Raw genomic sequence first — 16,971 nt, forward strand, 5'->3', positions numbered from 1 at the left:
CACTTCCAAACTGTTACTCTGTAAAGGTCTTAGGATCATATCTATAACTTGTTATTTCAGATATTAGACACTGACTTGTTCAGTGGGAAACCAGGATAGATTTGTCTTTTTTTTAATATTATAAGAACATCATTTTTATAAACCACTGGATTCCATATTTGAAATTTCCTGAAAAGCTATTTAGAGGAAGGTTCATAACAACTGTAGCAATGACCTTTTTGAAATCTCTTGATCCTAGTTTCTGCATAGGTCTAAGCATTCTTTCACTGATAATAGTCACTGTAAAATCAGGAGAAAACTCCAGAGTATATTAATTACACTGAGTATTCCTCATTGTTTTCTGTATCCGGCTTCTTACAGCTATTATTGTAATACCTCCAAGCACACTCAGAAGAGAGACTATGCAGGCCCTTCTGTGAGTGACAACGGTGTGTGAATAACTTTCAAGAAGAGTATTCTGCCTTATATCCTGTTACTTTCCTTACTGAAAATGCTTTAAACGTGAACTCTTCATTGAAAGTAAAATTCTAGAAGGCTTAATGAATTGTTTAACCTGAGCAAATTTTATTGATTGATTGATTCAGTTATTTTATTTTTAAAACCTACACAAGAAAAAGAACATGGTGGAGATGAGGGAAATAGATGTCTAGTTACACAATCTCTCGTAGTTTAAGAAAGTACAAAACGGACATGACTTGGATTTATCTGTAGTATATAAATTTTTGTGTTTCAAAAAATTATACATATCTTTTTCCAAAGAACTTCAGAATTCTCATAAAAGACATTCTTGACCTTGCTATCTAACAATTTTCACAACAGCTTGACATTTTTAGTGCTTTATTTTCTTTCAAAGTACTTCCCTACATGTTTTTTTCTGCTTTATAATGTCGACATTAAAAAAATGTCCAAACCTGTAGAGAATTTTTATGAGTTTATTTGAGCCAAACTAACAACATATGCCAAAGAGGAAGATCTCAAATGCTCCAGAAAGTAACAGTTTTGCAGCTTCTTTTATGCATTTGAAATTAAGGAGGAAATATAAAAACATTACATGGAGGTGGGAGAAGCCAGGCAGGTATCGGATTACAGGATAGTAGACAAGATTATGTGCTTTCTTAACATATCATTTCAAAGATATGTTAACTTGGATGCACAGAAACAATGGACAAGGCTTGCTTAAGGCAAACATAAACCTTTTATTAAAAAATTATATGCCTGGGGCATGACTGCCCACCAGGACATGCCCAGTTAAGAATTCATGATCAGATCACCCTGTAAAGTTACTTTTCATAGAACCCCCTTTTTTCCCACGATAGGATTTATTCTATTATACATAGAATTAATATTTTCTATGGATTAGAAGTTATTTTTTTTATCAAGTAAAAGAAAACACTTACTATTTAGGGTGCCATGGATTCTAGGTCTTGCTGTGCCATTAGTTCCAGAGCCCTGGCGGAATTCACTGAACTTCTTTGAGTTTTCATTCATTCATCTGCACAATAAATTACCTCTAAACTTCGGAGACAAATAACTTCGAGTACAATCATTTTACAATAGGAATATTTATGATGCTTTCTAACAGAAATGGTCATCCAAAAGTTTATTTTTCCTTCCTATTTTTCACAGACCACTTCAGCCTTATAGCGTGTTCTTCCACTGTCTGATTTGCATACTTACAGTTCCCTTCATTCCCTATTTTGGCAGGCATTTTATCACAGTATCATTTTTCTTTGTTCTTCTACATATCCTTTCTCTTTGAAGATACCCTGAACTCATTTCACACTGTCCTCTGATCTCAGTTACATTCAAGTCTTTGGAAATAGTGCATTACAAGGTCAGGTAACAATGTTCCCATCTCTTTCCCACACATCCCTAAGAATTGGGCTGCTGTAACAGTCTTAAAAAATTACATTAGGTGCCATCAGCATCAAGATAGGAGCATATAGGTGCGCTGCATTATAGTAGGCTAGGCAGGAAGCATCACCTTGGTTTTCAGTTGAAGAAATCCGTAAGAGATTCTCTTAGAAGGTTAGGAAACAATTATAGACATGGCTTGTTAGCTCAAGGAAAGTTTTCCACTCCATGACCTTACCTGAGTAGGCAAAGTTACTAATGTTACTAATGGGAAAAAGAAAAAAAAGCAGAAAGAGAGAAAGAAAGAGAAAGAGAGAGATTAAAATGTGGTATCTTTACTTGATCAGAATAGAAGGCCACAAAGCAATGGACTCCACATATCTTAATACTCAGGCCACTGAATTCCTGACCATAAATCTTGAGCATTTCTGAGTAAAAGAAAAAAGAAAAAAAAGAATAGTTGAAAAGTAAATACTATCTGTAAATTTTAGGAAATATAAACTCCTGACTTTCTATTAAGATTAATAAAATAATGGCATCATTTTATGAGTAATATAAAAAAACAAAATTTATCTTTTAAGGTGGAAAGTGTTAGGGAGTCATATTCAAGACAATCTCTATAGCAATTGGATTATTCACAACAAAGTAAGAAGAGTAAAGGAATAAAAACTAAACTCATCTGTGCAGATGGGGAATACACAGGGGAAAAATGAAGATATGTTTCTTCAGCATGTGAAGGACTTTCAGTGGTTTGTGGGAGTCTCTGTTATCAGAATCAGTTGGAAGAGTGTCCTTTTGTTTGGAAATGAGGTTTTGGATGAGGGTAAACTTCAAAAATAACTGATATTTATTGTAAACACATCAGTGTTGTATAATCACAGTGTTCATATAATAAACTTCTTATTCCTTTGTATTTTGTATCTTTTTGAAAGCATGTTACATAAAATATATTTACAATTTTACTTAAAATATAGGAAAAGATTTATTTAAATAAGAAGTCCTATGGAAAACCAAAAAATCAAAGAGTCAAAACAGAAATGGTGTTTACTTTTTTTTTCTGGGACATAGTTGTTCTCCACTGTTGTCCTGTACATAAATCTTAAGGAAACTAAGAGAAAAAGCAAGCAGCTAAATAAGATGGTTCAATGTGGGGGCCGGAAGAGGTGGTAGAGGAACAGTGAAGGAAGGAAGCAACTTGGCTATCTGTAACCTGGAGTTCTTGAATCACAGTGATTGAATCAAACCAGTCCAAATAACAAAGTACAATAAGGAGCTCTACTCCACTGTCATTCCTAAGGTGAAAGGCAGAGGGTGTGTGAATGGGTGATGAATAGACATAAATATATACACATATTTCATACACTGATTGGTTCCACAAGATTTGTTAAAAAAAGGTTTTCTAATTACAATATTCCTTAAGAGTAAATAGTAAACTATCAAGCAGAAAGGTAGCAAAAAGCACTAGATTAAATAGAAAAAAACTAGTTTTGAAACCAGCTCTGGCACAATAACTAAAGAACCATGGAGAATCACATGGAGGGTCCTTGTGTTCTTTTCCAACATTCAGACATATTTCCTCATGCCTAGAAGGAGCTGGTTAGACTAAGTGAGACTATATGATCTCTAAGACCTTTCTGCTTCCAACAATGGTTAGTTTGTGGTCAAGCAAACAGTCCTTTGCTCTCTTTCCAAGTATATAAGCCCTACTACCCTCTATTTTTGTCAGGCAAGTGGCTTCAATGGGCAAATAGACTATCTCAAAAGCTTTTTCCAATAGGACTATTATTTCTTTCTTATATAATGTCTTTATGAATAACAGAAAAAACACAGTCTATAATTTCCTTAGCAATCACATATTTTAACTAGATCTGTCTTCTTCAGGGTTGGGGGGTAGAGAGGGAAGAAAAGAACAGTTTTTAGACTTGCTAAAGATTAAGTTCAACCATCAAATCTGCTACTTGTTAATTGTATAATCATAAGAAAATTTTTTTTTAACTTTGGCTCTCTGTTGGCTTATTTATGAATTTTAGAATATAATAGCACCTATCTTATGAGGTTGTTAGAGAAATAAATGACATAATGCTCTTAAAGTATTTAGCATAAATCCAATACATAGTGCTTCAGGAATGTTTATAATTAACATTATTATCTCTTAATAAATAACTATTTCTCATCAGAATAATTGCAGGAGTAGGAGTGGGGACAATATTTTCTTTTAATGTTTGTGTAAGTATATGCTCCTATATTGGCATTTTGTAGCTTTACTTGACACTTGAAGAAAAGAGGGTGACAGTGAAACATTGAAAATACTGTGAAATGTCGCAGTCTGTTTTATGACCAGATATTTTAAATGCCTTCACTGTTCGTGAGGTATGCTATTTTCTTTGCAAAGCCTGACACATAGCTGAGCATGCTACACTTCTTTTCAGTGATTATTGGCCCTAATAAACCTGCGAGTGGATTTGCAGAAGACAGTGCTGCCTTGGCCGAGGGTGTGTCAGACCTGCAGGAGGTGGTGTCTTTGAAGGAGCGGATGGCGAGGTACCAAGCAGCTGTCTCCAGGGGTGACTGCCGCAGCTTCTCTGCCAATGTAAGCTGCTCCTGGTAATCTTGTATTAGGCAAAGTGCTTGTTGTCTGCTGTTTACATGCCCTCTTTATGTTGCAATATAAAAATACTTTGGGACAATGGGATAAAGTAGAAAAGGCACAAAAATAGTGTGACTCAAATTCAGAAGATCTAAATTTAAGCTTCATCTCTGCTACTCATTAACTGTGTAAATTTGGGTTACTCTCTTAACCTGTCTCAGAGCTTCAGTTACCTTAACTGAAAAATGGGAATAACCATCTTCCATGGAGGGGCTTAGCAAGGAGTCCAAGATATAATATATGTGTAAGCCATAAAATACTGTATAAAGGTGCTATTATTCCCATCATTATCATTTAACCTATAGCTATTCTCCTCAGAAAGGTTGGGGATTAATTTCAAATTTTAATAATGTGGACCTGCATGCCTCCCTCCTTGGTCTCATGAATAGTTCATTTAAATTCACTGCCAGTATAATTTTCTTTTGCTTTTCTCATTTCTCTATATGTACTAAATCTATTAGGTGTAGGTTAATCAACATAGAAATGAGGGAGATTAGCAATGCAGGGACTCTGCTAAACCAATTATTATTATAGGAAACAGAAGAATTCAGTAAGACCACTAATTTTTAGAGCCAACACATAATAAAATCAAATTCAAAAGAATTTCTTTTCCATATTCTGTGGTCTTCACTCCACAGGATTTGGTGAGTCATTTTATTAGTAGCAGCTTTATAGCTTAAAGGAATATAAAGATATTATTTTATAATTATGATCACCAAATTAGCAAAATTGTTCATTTAATTAAAAGAGAAAGAATAGCTAAAATGGGTGGAATTCTAAAATAGCTACTCTTACCATTTTTAAAAAATTTTTTAGAAACAAGGCTGACTGTGCCAAACTCATTAACAATGTTGCAATTCTAGATGACATTTAAGTTTTTACATAGTCATTAAAATCCACTTTAGATGCAGAACAGATTTTCAATGAATGTAAAGAAATGACAAGTCCCTAGATCACTTCCAAAACAAATAGTATCACTCCGGCATCTCCTGCCATTCTTCTTAGGTAATGCCCCCTGCTGGATTAGCAAGGAACTTTAGTACAAATTCGTGTTCTAAACTGGTGAAATGATTCTTGATTTTGAGACAAGCTGATTTTGAAAATACCTAGTTAAAGACTGGATATTTAGTAAACTATCTCTTATTTAGTAAAGTATTTATCCTTCCATGAACTAGGAGAATATGCCATAAAACCATAAAAACTTGCATAGGACATAGTTTGCATTTAAAATGTGCAAGAAAGAATATTTAAATTGGACATGAAGAAACTAAATTATCACTAACACAAAAACTTTTAGAAATTTAATCTTTATTGTATTTTTTTCCATTACCATTTAGCCCCTTTTTTTACCGTCTCCCCCCAGCAGTCACCACACTGTTGTCCATGTCCATGATGAGTCCTTTGTCCTTTTTGCTCAATCCCGCCACCCCCTAACCTACCCCACCCCAACTAGCTAATGTAATTCTGTTCCAGAGCTCTTTTACATATAAGAAATTTAATAATACTTCTCTTTCCTGCCAATTTACAAGCAAAATAAATGAAAAAAAGTGATTTGTGGAGATCATACAATTTGTGACGAAGCCATGCTAAATTTCTAGTCTCTTGACTCCAGTACTCTTTTAACTACATTCAGCTGCCCCCTCTTGTGCAAGAGAGTATCTCTGGCCCAGCAAGTGCCCTGTTATCCCATTATTTGCTTAGCCCTAAGTGCATATTGTGAGAGGGGAAAAAAAGAAAACATACTATCTCAGAGAAACCCTGGTAAACATCTAGAGAAAAGTAAAAAAAAGAAGCTCCATTTTTGGTCAGCTGCATCAAATGTTCAATTTTTTTAAATCATGGAAACTGCTTATGACTAAATTTCTGTCCATACAAATATACTGAATAGTTTTTATTTTATTTTACTTATTTTTTATTGTATTTTTCTTTTACTGTTTGGTCCCCTAATCCCCCCCTCCCTCACCACCCTGTTGTCCATGCCCAGGGTCCTTTTTCCTTTTTGGTCAATCCCTGTACCCCCTAATCTCATAGCTCATCCCCCCAAGCTGTCATCCTACTCTTTATCTATGAGTCTGTCCCCATTTTCCTTGTTAGTTCAGTTTGTTCATTAGATTCCACAAATGAGTGCAATCACATGGTACTTATCTTCCTCTGACTGGCTTATTTAACTTAGCATAATGTTCTCCAGGTCCATTCTTATTGTTGCAAAGGGTAAAACTTAAAGCAAATATTTTATATGCAAACTCTGGAAATCACGGATTCAGCCCCAGACTCTATGCATTGCATTTCAGTCACACTGAGGTGGCTGACAGTGATCAGTTTCTCATTGTCCTAGACTCGGCCAGATGGCACTGGGCTGAACCTAAATGAAAGTCGTGCTCGCCAAAAGGCAGCAGACCGCGGAAACCCCCTAGAAGAGAAGGGGAAAGTAACATTTGTCAAGAAACAAATTAAAATGCCAGATTCTGTGCTGTGCAATTTTATTTTCTTTATCTTTTTTAACACTCACAAGAAATCTTTGAGAAATGTATTGTTATTCCCAGTTTATGAGAAATAACACTGAGTTCCAGGAACTCTAGTCCTACGTTTTAAGTGTCAGAACTGGGATTAGAATCACTGCCGGTCCAAACTCCCCAATTATGTTATTTCTATTATGCCCTGGAACCCAAGGATAGTTCTTTGTAAAGGGATTTGGTGATTACATAATATATTTACCTATGTTTCAGTGTAGGGTATTTAAATTAACTTATTATTAAACTAACTTCATATTAGGTTAGGTTCTGTGTTAGGTATTTGAATTCATTTACTAAGATGACTTTATTATTGGCATGCCCATCAGATTCTAAATCTTATTTCTGACTCCAAGAATAAGAAACCTAGAATAAGGATAAACACGAAAAGGTTCAAAACAAAGCAATCTATGTTTCGTGGTTATTTGCAAGAACATGGACTAGTTGGGATGTGTAGTACTTGGGGCCAAACAAGACAAAATCGTGGGCAGTGATCTCCATCTGAGCCAGCTTACGGTACCAGCTGCTCCTGGAATAATTGCTGCCATCTATCCCTACATCCCTACACCTGCATTGACAGTCGACGCTGAACAAGAGGTCCTTAGCACCACCACCAAACTACAGGTTAAAGGACTTACCTCACTGAGGTGGGCGGGCAGCGGCTGGCTTGCCGCGCAGTGCCAGGATTGTCGGAGACGGCAGTAATACTCCTCGGAAAAATTACCAACTGTATGCATTTCTGCTGTGTAATTCGCTCTGTTTACAAAGCACAACGCTAAAGGAAAGAAATGAATATATCTGTTTTTTAGTCCATTCGGTAGATGAGAGGCAACCTCTTCAGTATAGGAACTGACATTTTTGAGAAAAGGCACAGAATAGGAAAGTACCCAGTTATTAGCATAATTACTGGGGTTTACCAGATTAATTTGCACAGGATTTGGATAGTGTTTATACTTGTTGGAAAGGGTAAGGTTCTTCTTAACAATAATTACCTTAATTTCTATAATTTAATATTTATACACAGGGTGGGGGAAAAGTAGGTTTACAGTTGTAATACTAGTAAATAGTACAACAATCAATCAATCAATCAATCAATAATAATATAAGAATAAACTCTGTGTTTCCCGTACTCACAACTGGAAACCTGCTTTTGCCCCTCCCTGTATTTTCTGTATACGATCAACTGAGGAAGGCCTCCTGTGTCAATTAAATGGAAGGGGGATCTGAAAAATTGTAGCCTTAATTCACCCTTCCCCTTCATTATCTTAAATTTGAAAAGGAATGCCCTACTTTCCCTTGACTTTAGCAAGTATCAAATAGCAGTAACGACCAGGACTCACGCATGAAGTGTGTTGCAGAATCTGATAGACTACATGTCCAGTACATGTAAGTGTACAATAGTACCCCTTCTTTCCACAGCGCCGAAGTGCATGTTCCGAACTACTTCACAGTCCATGTAACTGGGAAAGGTTATGAAGTTAATGAAGCAACCACTTGAAAACTTGCTAGAATTTACATAATTTTGAGTATTACCATAGTTTAGTGTCTCATACTTTGGAATATGAGGAACGCCAAGACAGTAGCTATATTTTTAGTCTCTCTTTGAGAGAGAGGCTACACATGGGAGTAAAGATTCCAGGTCCACGGAAGCCCACAGTCCATGGTATGGGAACCTCAGCTCATCAGCATCCTGGGCATCCAGTTACTTTCACCTCTCAAGGCTTCCAAGGTTATGTCAGGACGGGGCCAGACCTCAGGAGACTGACTGGGGTTTGAAGTGTTGCTGAGTCTCCTTCCAGTTTCAAGGAGACCTGGAGGAGGGCGGGTTGGCCTGAGGCCTGCTTGCTTGAGAGTTGCCTTTCCCGTCCGGGCTTGAGTGCCTCCTAGGCTGAGGAGTGTGCTAAATTTTTAAAACCAAAACCCTTGAGTTATAGCACTTCCCATAAAATCTGACAAGACTCTGCAGTGTTTTTCAAGTTGTTCCAAATATTGCCTATTGAAATAGACTCCGTCATCTGTAAACTGCCAGTGATAGACTAAAATCCTTATAATCTTAACCCCACCCCACCCCCCACCTATCTCACAGACCAGCTAAGAGCAGCAGAGCTGCTGTTTTTCCGCCTCTCCTTTAAGGCTTATAAGGATTGACAGACGGCTATGATTAAGGCAGACAGAAGTTCCAATTCCTGCTCCAACCCTCACAACCCCCACTGTGAGAATTTAGCAAACTGCCTTACTTTTCCAAATCTCAATTTCCTCATTTTAAAATCAACATGATAACTGTCCATATCTCACAGAATATGGAGAAGCACCAGATAACAAAATATGTGTAAGTACATAGCAATTCACTGTGGACTATTATTAAGTAGTTGTTATTATTGCTGGTATTAATATTTTTGCATACAAGATACTCTGGGGGTCTTTTGTTTATCCTTGATGATTTAAATACATTTTGGAGTAAGTCAGATGTTTTTAATATTCTGTGTGTTGCCTATAATATTTGGGATTTTAATGACGACCTTATTGGGTTAAAATTGAATCCATTATTCTAATTTCTCCCAGTCTGTGTATTAGTGGATAAATGCATTTTAATAATTCTAATCTCCAGACATCATAATCTGAGAAAAGGAGAATTAATTCAATATTTTGAATATTCTTCTAATTTTAATATCAAAAGACAGATAAATGAGAAAATAACATGAGGGATTATTTTTATTAAGGGATTCTGTAAGGGTCTACTGAAAAAATTGTGTATATTAATATCTTTTTAAATATATCACCCATTGATAATTGTCAATTTATTTGTATTAAAAAATAGCTTGAGAATCTTATCCTGAGAAAAAGGATATAAAGCTGATGTTTCCTTTTTCTTAAATTGTCCTAGATGATGGAGGAATCAGACATGCGCACAATGCCCGGTGGTCTGGCCAGAGTGAAGAAACAATTTGAAAAGGACAAAACTGCTTCTTCCTATAACGCCTTTTCTCAGCACCAGCACCAGCTCCAGAACAGACCTGAGCAGGTACCACCACTGTAGTACATGGGTAAACCATGTGTAATTGAAATGTCCCCCTTTCAGTGCCAATGTGGGCACTGCCACTACCACCCCTCTCCCCGCCCCCCACCTCTTTACTGGGCTTTTATATTAATTCCTCCTGAACAAAAATGGTAAGTTTTAAGTGTTTTAGAAAACCATTTTTAAAGCATGTCGGTGTATTGATTTCCTTGCTTGGAGCATTTTGACACATTTTGGGGACATCATGCTGGAGTATATTTCCTCTCAGCATCTAATGTTTCAAACATAAATGGAAATTAAAAAGCCTAGGTTAGTCAACAGGCAAATAGAAATGCTGCGTACTGTGTTTATATGGAGGCTCTGCTTCTAGGTTGTAATCCCAGTAAACTATCCGCTGGTTGTTGGCACAGATAAAATATGAAGCACTATTCAGCTGTTTATTGTGATGAGTTTCTGTTTTCTTTAAAAATCATCAAAAATTGACTAGTGGAATGCAGATGTTATATACACAACTGTATAATGTTACCTTATATAAAATATTTCTTTTCCATTTTATTCTTCCATTATCATATATCACTAAACATTATCATGGGATATAAGTATTTTTGTATGTATGAATCTAAGTAATAAGACTCATTAGACTGAGCTTGTCACTTTAAAAGAGTGATTGCATTTTAAACAGCTGTACTTAGACCCAGATTTTCCATGAGGAAGGAAGTAACTAGAGTATTTCTGAAATTTTGTAGTGGGAGATAAAAGAGGTATTTTTTTTTAAATTCCTAGGATATTTAGAGTTGCCTAAGTTTTAACAAACAAGGCAACTGGGTGTGTTTAGTAGGGGGAGTATATCAGATTGATTGATTAAAAATCTGATATGTGAAAAAGTATTTGTTTTTTATATGGCTTTGTCTGAAAAATTAAAAATGCACAATATGGATAGCTTAATATTTACATTTATGTAAGATTTATTTTAATCTTACTTAGGAAACATAATGTAAATAAGAAATTAAGACTGAATATATTTGTGATCTAATATATAGCTGTTGCAACATAGGGGCCCTTAAGTGAATCAATTGTGCGTGTTTACTTGAAATTAGTCAACAATATGAAATACAGTTATTATTAATAATTTAAGCAACTGCCCTAACTGATGTAGTTCAGTGGGTTGGGCGTCGTTCTGTGAACCAAAATGTCTGTGGTTCAATTCTGGGTCAGGGCACGTGCCTAGGTTGTGGGCCAGGTCCCTAGTTAGATATGTGCAAGAGGCAACTGATCGATGTTTCTCTGGCACATTGATGTGTCTCTCTCTCTTCCTCTTTTCCTTCCCCTCTCTCTTAAAATAAATAAAATCTTTAAAAAATAAAATAAAAATAAAAAAATAATTTAAGCAACAGATTCTACATAGAAATGTAGGTGTTTACAGAGCCTCCAGTTTGCATGGAAGCACTAAAGTAAAGTGTAAAGCCTACAGGACTTGTAGATCCAAGTTCACAGCCCAGTCCTGTCAGCAGCTGAGTGACACAGACACGGAGCCACATTCAGGGGTGGATGGCTGGGTATTTTACACAGGGCCTCATCCTTAGAAGGACCCTGCACTTAGTTTAATGCTCCACAGTCATCATCTTGAAATTCTTAATAATTTCTTTTCAAGGGACCCACATTTTCATTTTGCATTGGGTCTGGCCAATTATGTGTCCACTACTACATGAACCAAATTCATAACCCACTGAAGCCTCAGCTTCTCATGAGGAAGGTGAAAAACCTATTGAGTGATTTGTGTATCTCATGAGATTATTATATAGGTCTAATATAATAACAAAGGACAATTTCTGTGACAGTATTTCATTATCCATGAAACTTGGAATCAGTTAGGACTCTAATATTACAAAAGACAGAAAACCCAACCAAAAGTGGCTGAAACCAAAAGCTACATGATAGATTCATCAAAAGGCAGTCTTATGGAAGGAGGTTTGATGTAAGCTCTGTGGTATTCTAGAGAGCTGGCTTATACTAACTCTTCAATTATTAAATTTTTAAGAATTTTGCTTTCTAGATGATGTCATGTGAATAGCTTGAAATTAGCCATAGTGAGAATATTTATGCCAGGGAAATTGGCAAATGCAGCAAATCAAGGATTCCTTCCTTCCTTCCTTCTTCTTTCTTCCTTCCTTCCCTCCTTCCTCCTTTTCCTTCTTCTCCTTCTCTTCTTTCTTCTTCTTCTTCTTTTTTGTTTTAAACCCATTTTTAAGTATATATTACCCTACCACTGATGTAAGGGCTCAAAGTATGTGCCTAGCATGGTGGCTAAGCACAGAAACTGAAGTCAGCTCACTTGGGTCCAAATTCCTGCTCCATCACTTATTAGCTGTGTGACATTAGGCAAGTTTCTTAATTTCTCTGTGCATCAATTTCCTCAATTATAAAGTCAAGGTTATAACAGTTCCTCCTTAATAGGTTTATTAAGATTAGATTAGTTATATTTGTAAAGTACTTAAAATTGTGCCTGACCCATTGTAAGCACTGCACAAGTGTTTGTTTAAAAAAATTAAGTATCCCCTTGATTGTATTTCTTCTTTTTTACCTCTCAGCCACGTTTCCTCTGAACTGCCCCCATTCTCACCCAGATTTCCCCCAAATAGTTGTAAAAAAATGCAGAGAAAGAGTAAGAATTCTTTTTTCCAGAAGCCCCAGGAAAAGGCCTTAGCCCATCTAACTGGCTCTAAGTGGAATATACACGCCCTTCCTAGCGCTAACTGCTCATAGCCAAAGGGTGCTGGCTGGCTGAGGCCTCTGTACCTGTTTACCAGAATGGAAACATTCAGCACATGAGCTTATCAATGAAGAAAAATGACTACTAGGTAAAAACAAAGGCAACCAAACAAACTGTATATGTTCACAGTAAACTCCTTACAAATATAGTTTATTACTATAAGATATAGTTGCTGTTCTATGAATATGAAATATTAATGTGTGTAGGAGGAGCAAAAAACCAGCCATGCACTGGAAGTCAAGTCTGCATGTCTCTGGGCCTGTAGCGACCTCTGCGTTTTATTATCCACATTTAAACATGCTAATAACACCCAATAATTTCATGAGCAATAACTAAACCTAATTCATCATGCAATGCAATATAAATAAAATATAAAGGAAACATATGTAAAAATAAACTAGTAAATACCATTTATTGAACTGTATGCTGAAGTCTATGGGAAAATGAAAGAAAAAAGTTACCTGCACCTTAGAAAATTAATAATTTTAGTTTATAATGCTGATTGGAAATTTGAAATGCATGTCCAATATGGTAATAGAGTAGAAAATGGAGAAAAATTGTATCTTAGATATTAACTCAAACTTTTAAGGCCATCAAATGCATTCTAAAAACCACTTCCTTTATCAGCAGAGATTGAGGACAAGAAGTTTACTGGTAGAGACAGTTAATTCTGCTTTACCTAAGCTGTTGTTGGTTCTAATAGTATTTCAGTCTCTTGTTAAAAGTACTTGAGATTTGTCTCTCTGCTAAGTCTTCCCCTGGCCCAAAAAATATATATAAACTTATTTTGTTAACACATAAAATTAATATTAATTTGGAAATCAAGTTTCATTAGAATTAAGAAAAAGAACATTTCTTTTAGATTTCTGACAATTTTAATGTCACCATTAGTAATAATTTCATAAGGTATAATAATTAAGTCCAATCTGCTTCTTCTCTTCCGAATGTATTGAAGTCAGATGTTTCAGGATAATTAGCTGACAATCTGGTAACAGTTTGGGAGATCAGCAATGGGACTAACCAAGTTTTCAAAATTGAACTATCTCTGAGGTTAAAGATTCCTTCTGTTTGCTAACTGATCAGACTGTTTTGTACCTATTATAAAAGGGGGTCTGAAATAGAAAAAACAAGGTACAAGATATGGAAATATTCACTTATGCCAGACATTTTAAATTTGGGATAATATCTCATTTATATGTTCTAGACCAGTCATGCTTTCTGGCTCTGCCTGTGTCACATTGAACAGGGTCACTGCTGGCCTGTGTGGTATCTTTACGGAAATTAGAAAAAGGAGCCGCTCTGGCCCATGGGGCCCCTGCATCTGGGAGGTGCGGGTAGAGGGGTCAGCTTGTTAAAAGAAAATGCAGACAATTGTAACTAAATAACAATAAAAAAAAATTTTAATTAAAAAAAAGAATGCATTATTATTTGGCTGTGGCAGTTAGTACTAACCATTTTTAACATTACCTGTTTAGCTTTTGCTTTTCAAAACAGCCGTTACTGATGTCAGTATTTATGAATGAAACCCAACCCTCCTGAGGGATTAGAAACCACTCAGTTTTTCTCCTCTTGATATTTAGGTTAGAAATATCACACCAGGATTGTTTCTGGCTTTGCCCTAGGACTGAATTCTTGCATTCCATGTCAGTGAAGATATTCGTTATCCTTAAGGGTAGAAAGAAAGGACCATTTTAGAGGGATGTTTTTAATGCACTTATGACAATGTGTTCCATTTGGGAAGAGCATCCACAATAATCCATTCCCTCACTGTTAAGAGGGTGTGTTAAAACATGCTGGAGCAGGTTAGAATAAATGTGTTATTGGCATGAAACTGCCATTGTCTTTTTTCTACATTCATTTTCACGTGCCCATTCTATGGTTTCTGCTTTTTAGACATTCTTCCTCTTTTTTTTTCTTTTTGCACACAGCTTTATTGAGATATGATTTACATGCCTTGAAATTCATCCTACAATTCAGTGACCAGAATACTTACATAGTAGTGCAGTGTCGCCACAATCTAACTTTAGAACATTCCCATTGGCCCAGAATAAACCGCGGACCCACTAGCAGCCTGACTTGTTCGTTCTTTCTGCCGGAATCTCATACCCAGGGTTTGATGTTCACCTTCTCCCGTGGATTTCTTCGTTTCCTTCCCCCCTTATTTTTTCAGTACTGAGTAGCTCTTTGCTTATTAATTGTGAGGTCCTAGAAGCCTCTTCTTTCCTGGAGTTGCTTTTGTATTACTTTTGAGTGGCTTGAGTAGAGAAGAACAGATGGAGCCCCCCAATTTTGGGATGTCATCAGGGCAATACAGAGCTTAGGTAATTGCTTTCATGGGAAAGTGGCTGTACTGAATCCATGTCAAGAGTCGGAAGTATTCCTGACCTTCACTCCCTGCTGCCACATCTGACGTGGACCAGGAGGGAGCTGCAAGAGACAGTGTGTTGCTTGGCACATACGTCTGCTGCTGCAGAAATCCTAATGTCAACATCAGCACTCTCTGAGGTTATTTGGATTTGGAACAATCCCTGGATGATTTGCGGTTGATAGAAATCATTTTTGACAGGTTGTGACAGATATAATCTGATATCTGTGTGTTTTACACTCTTTAAAGGTGACCCATAATTATTTTTTTAGCAAACTGCACATATTTTTATCAGCTAAATGTCCACATCGCAAATCATTTTTCATAAAAGTGCTTTAAACTTACCTTTAGCTTTCTGCCAAATGCATAATTTTTCAAGGTCATAGATTGCTATTAAATGCTCCAGCCTAACCCAGATCTCTATCAACATATAAGGTTGTGACCGAAAGCATGTCTTGTGTTGTCTTTTAATTGCGTGCACCAATTTTAAGTAATTATTACAACTTAAAATAACCTTACTCAGAATAAGACAGCTTAGAGTAATGGTTAGGCCTGTTGGCTCTGGAGTCAGACCTCTCAGGTTGTAATCTTCTGAGTTAGCCATCTAATCTCTTCTGTGAAATGACGATGAAGTAACAGGTATGTTTTAACAATTAAATGAGATGGTCCCTGTAAAACTCTTACTATAATGCTTGGCATATATGAATTGTTCAATAAACACCAGCTATTATCATCAGCATTATTAACAATATAGCCAAGACAGCATCATCCAGTGGTAATTATTCTCAAAGTTGAATATGATTCATAAACATTTTATGCATATGTAAAAAGACAAAGACAGATGACATCGTTCGGCGCCTCACATCTTAGCTTTCTTTTCAGTTCTTTGGACCTGGGCATATGTTGCTCTGGAGTAATCAGTAACTTTAGTGCATATTTTAAAAATTGTAATGGCAGGTATTCCTTTGAGGAAAAAATGCTTAACCCTGATTCTAGGAAACAACAAGATGAGGGGACCTCTGGGAAGGCAGAAGAGAGGAACGGGCACAACTGAGCTTTGCACAGGTGCGCTGCAGCCCCGGGATGCCATCAGGAATCGAAGTCTGCTTTGCACATGGGAGCAAATGAGGAACAGCATTTCGTTTGAAGGCTGCTGCATTCACAGTACTGTGACAAGATGTACCGAGGAGAAAATAATATAATTAACATGTGTATTGAATCGGGCAGGAGAGAAAAGGCCACTACACTGCTGGAATAAATGAGGAAAAGAGGAAGAGTTGAGGGTCTGCCAGTTTCTACGAATGCTGTGGTTTCTCAGCATGTTTTAGCTGATGAATGGAAGGGAAAGAAAAGTACTTGTGAGGGATAAAAACAACGTCATGACATTTTCTGGTTTGCGCAGTTGAAGCAATGAAGATAAATGTATTCCTACAATTGTCTTAATAAAATATAGCAAGTACGTTTTAACCTGAGTGCAAATACGTACAAATGCTAAGAAACAAGGACTCCTGTTTGCTGGAGAACCGTTTCTTTTCCTTTGACACAGGCTGAGGAGTCATCCTGACCTTTTACCAGATAGGCTGATTGACACGCGAACCTTGTGTAGGCTGAGCGACCGCAGCAGAGTCCCCGTGCTGCTGGGTGTAAGCGTGGTCTCAGGGAAGCTCACAGGCCTTGGCCCCCAGAGGCTTGCAAGTAAGGTTAAGAGGGAGGTTAGACTGAACAGTTTTCCTTTGTTAAAAATTAAAACTTTAACAACAAATCTTTCACCTCTTTTCCCTTCCAAATGCAGACCCTTGAATCTATTTA

General features: G+C 36.6%; 1 protein-coding gene across 2 annotated transcripts in view; it reads left to right on the top strand.

The window, feature by feature from the left end:
• The window catches only part of XIRP2 (xin actin binding repeat containing 2), a 71,933-nt gene that overhangs the window by 20,694 nt on the left and 34,268 nt on the right, over positions 1-16,971 (top strand). For both annotated transcript variants that reach the window (XM_045187454.3, XM_045187453.2), the window contains exons 2-3: positions 4,284-4,444; positions 9,896-10,033. In XM_045187454.3, coding sequence (XP_045043389.2) covers positions 4,388-4,444; positions 9,896-10,033 — 195 coding nt within the window. In that variant the 5' untranslated portion in view covers positions 4,284-4,387. The remainder of the gene's footprint in view (positions 1-4,283; positions 4,445-9,895; positions 10,034-16,971) is intronic.

This window comes from Desmodus rotundus, chromosome 2, assembly GCF_022682495.2.
Source record: "Desmodus rotundus isolate HL8 chromosome 2, HLdesRot8A.1, whole genome shotgun sequence".
Classification (NCBI taxonomy): domain Eukaryota; kingdom Metazoa; phylum Chordata; class Mammalia; order Chiroptera; family Phyllostomidae; genus Desmodus; species Desmodus rotundus.